This window comes from Halyomorpha halys, unplaced genomic scaffold (assembly GCF_000696795.3).
Source record: "Halyomorpha halys isolate HHAL.00 unplaced genomic scaffold, Hhal_1.1 Scaffold567.1, whole genome shotgun sequence".
Lineage (NCBI taxonomy): Eukaryota > Metazoa > Arthropoda > Insecta > Hemiptera > Pentatomidae > Halyomorpha > Halyomorpha halys.
This window is the reverse complement of record NW_027109033.1, coordinates 418,016-418,949: the sequence shown is the minus strand read 5'-3', so window position 1 is coordinate 418,949 and position 934 is coordinate 418,016. Positions and strand designations below refer to the sequence as shown.

Here is a 934-nt window from a genome sequence, read left to right as displayed (position 1 = left end):
TCGAAAGCTATCAACTTGAACAGCACTGATGAAGCTCTACAAAGTTGGGCGAAACGTCGGGAAAAAATAGTTGTTAACTATTTTTGTTCTTTTCTTACCGCAACCCTGACTCTTCTTCATTGATTAAAAACAAATGGAGTAGTGATGATTATATGAATATATATTATTATATGTTTATAGGATTATAAAATCATTTAAAACAGATAGTTTCCTCATAGTTCTTCAATTATGGACAAAAATTTAGGTTTTTAATCAAATTAGGTAAGTTTTATTATTTATCGGACAATACTTTTTAATAAGTATAATTTTTAATTCTTAAATCAAATGTTAATTAATAGTTAATTAATTACAATTACCTCTCCTGGTGCCTGCCAATAAGGTTTCGAATTCTGTTCGGACAGGTTGTAGAGCTTGACGTTCCTGTCTTCTTTGTCCTGTTCCTGTTTAGCCCCATCGTGAGCCGGTCTGTAATAATAGGGATTATCTGGCATGTGAGCTTCTACCTGTCAAAAGTACCAGGTTATGAAAATAAAGGATTATTTATATAAAATTGTTAATAACTAGAATATTCAAAATATAATCATAAAATGAGCCTTTTTAAGAGCTAACTTATACAATATATTATCAGTTCTTTTTTTTTAAATTAATGATCTTATACTGGAAGAGTTCCTGGAATTAAATTGAATTTGCTTTTGATCGAGTCTGGCACCCGGGACTGCTTTACAAACTCCGTAAATTCCCATCTCCTACATACTTTCTCATCATTCGTTCCTTTCTCATTGATAGATTTTTCCAAGTGAACCACAATGGTTCCTATTCATCCCTCTATTCTCAGTCCGGTGGTGTTCCTCAAGGTAGTATCTCTACCTTGGTCCCATCCTGTACACCGTCTATACAGCTGACATTCCAACCAATCCTAACACTATCCTCACCA

The 934-nt window shown here is 33.3% G+C and overlaps 1 protein-coding gene across 5 annotated transcripts in view; it reads right to left on the bottom strand.

Moving 5' to 3' along the window:
- Positions 1-934, bottom strand: part of LOC106684291 (uncharacterized protein PF3D7_1120000) — a 34,663-nt gene that overhangs the window by 9,028 nt on the left and 24,701 nt on the right. For all 5 annotated transcript variants that reach the window (XM_014426275.2, XM_067047249.1, XM_014426277.2 and 2 more), the window contains one exon: positions 357-503. In XM_014426275.2, the coding sequence (XP_014281761.1) occupies positions 357-503 (147 nt within the window). The remainder of the gene's footprint in view (positions 1-356; positions 504-934) is intronic.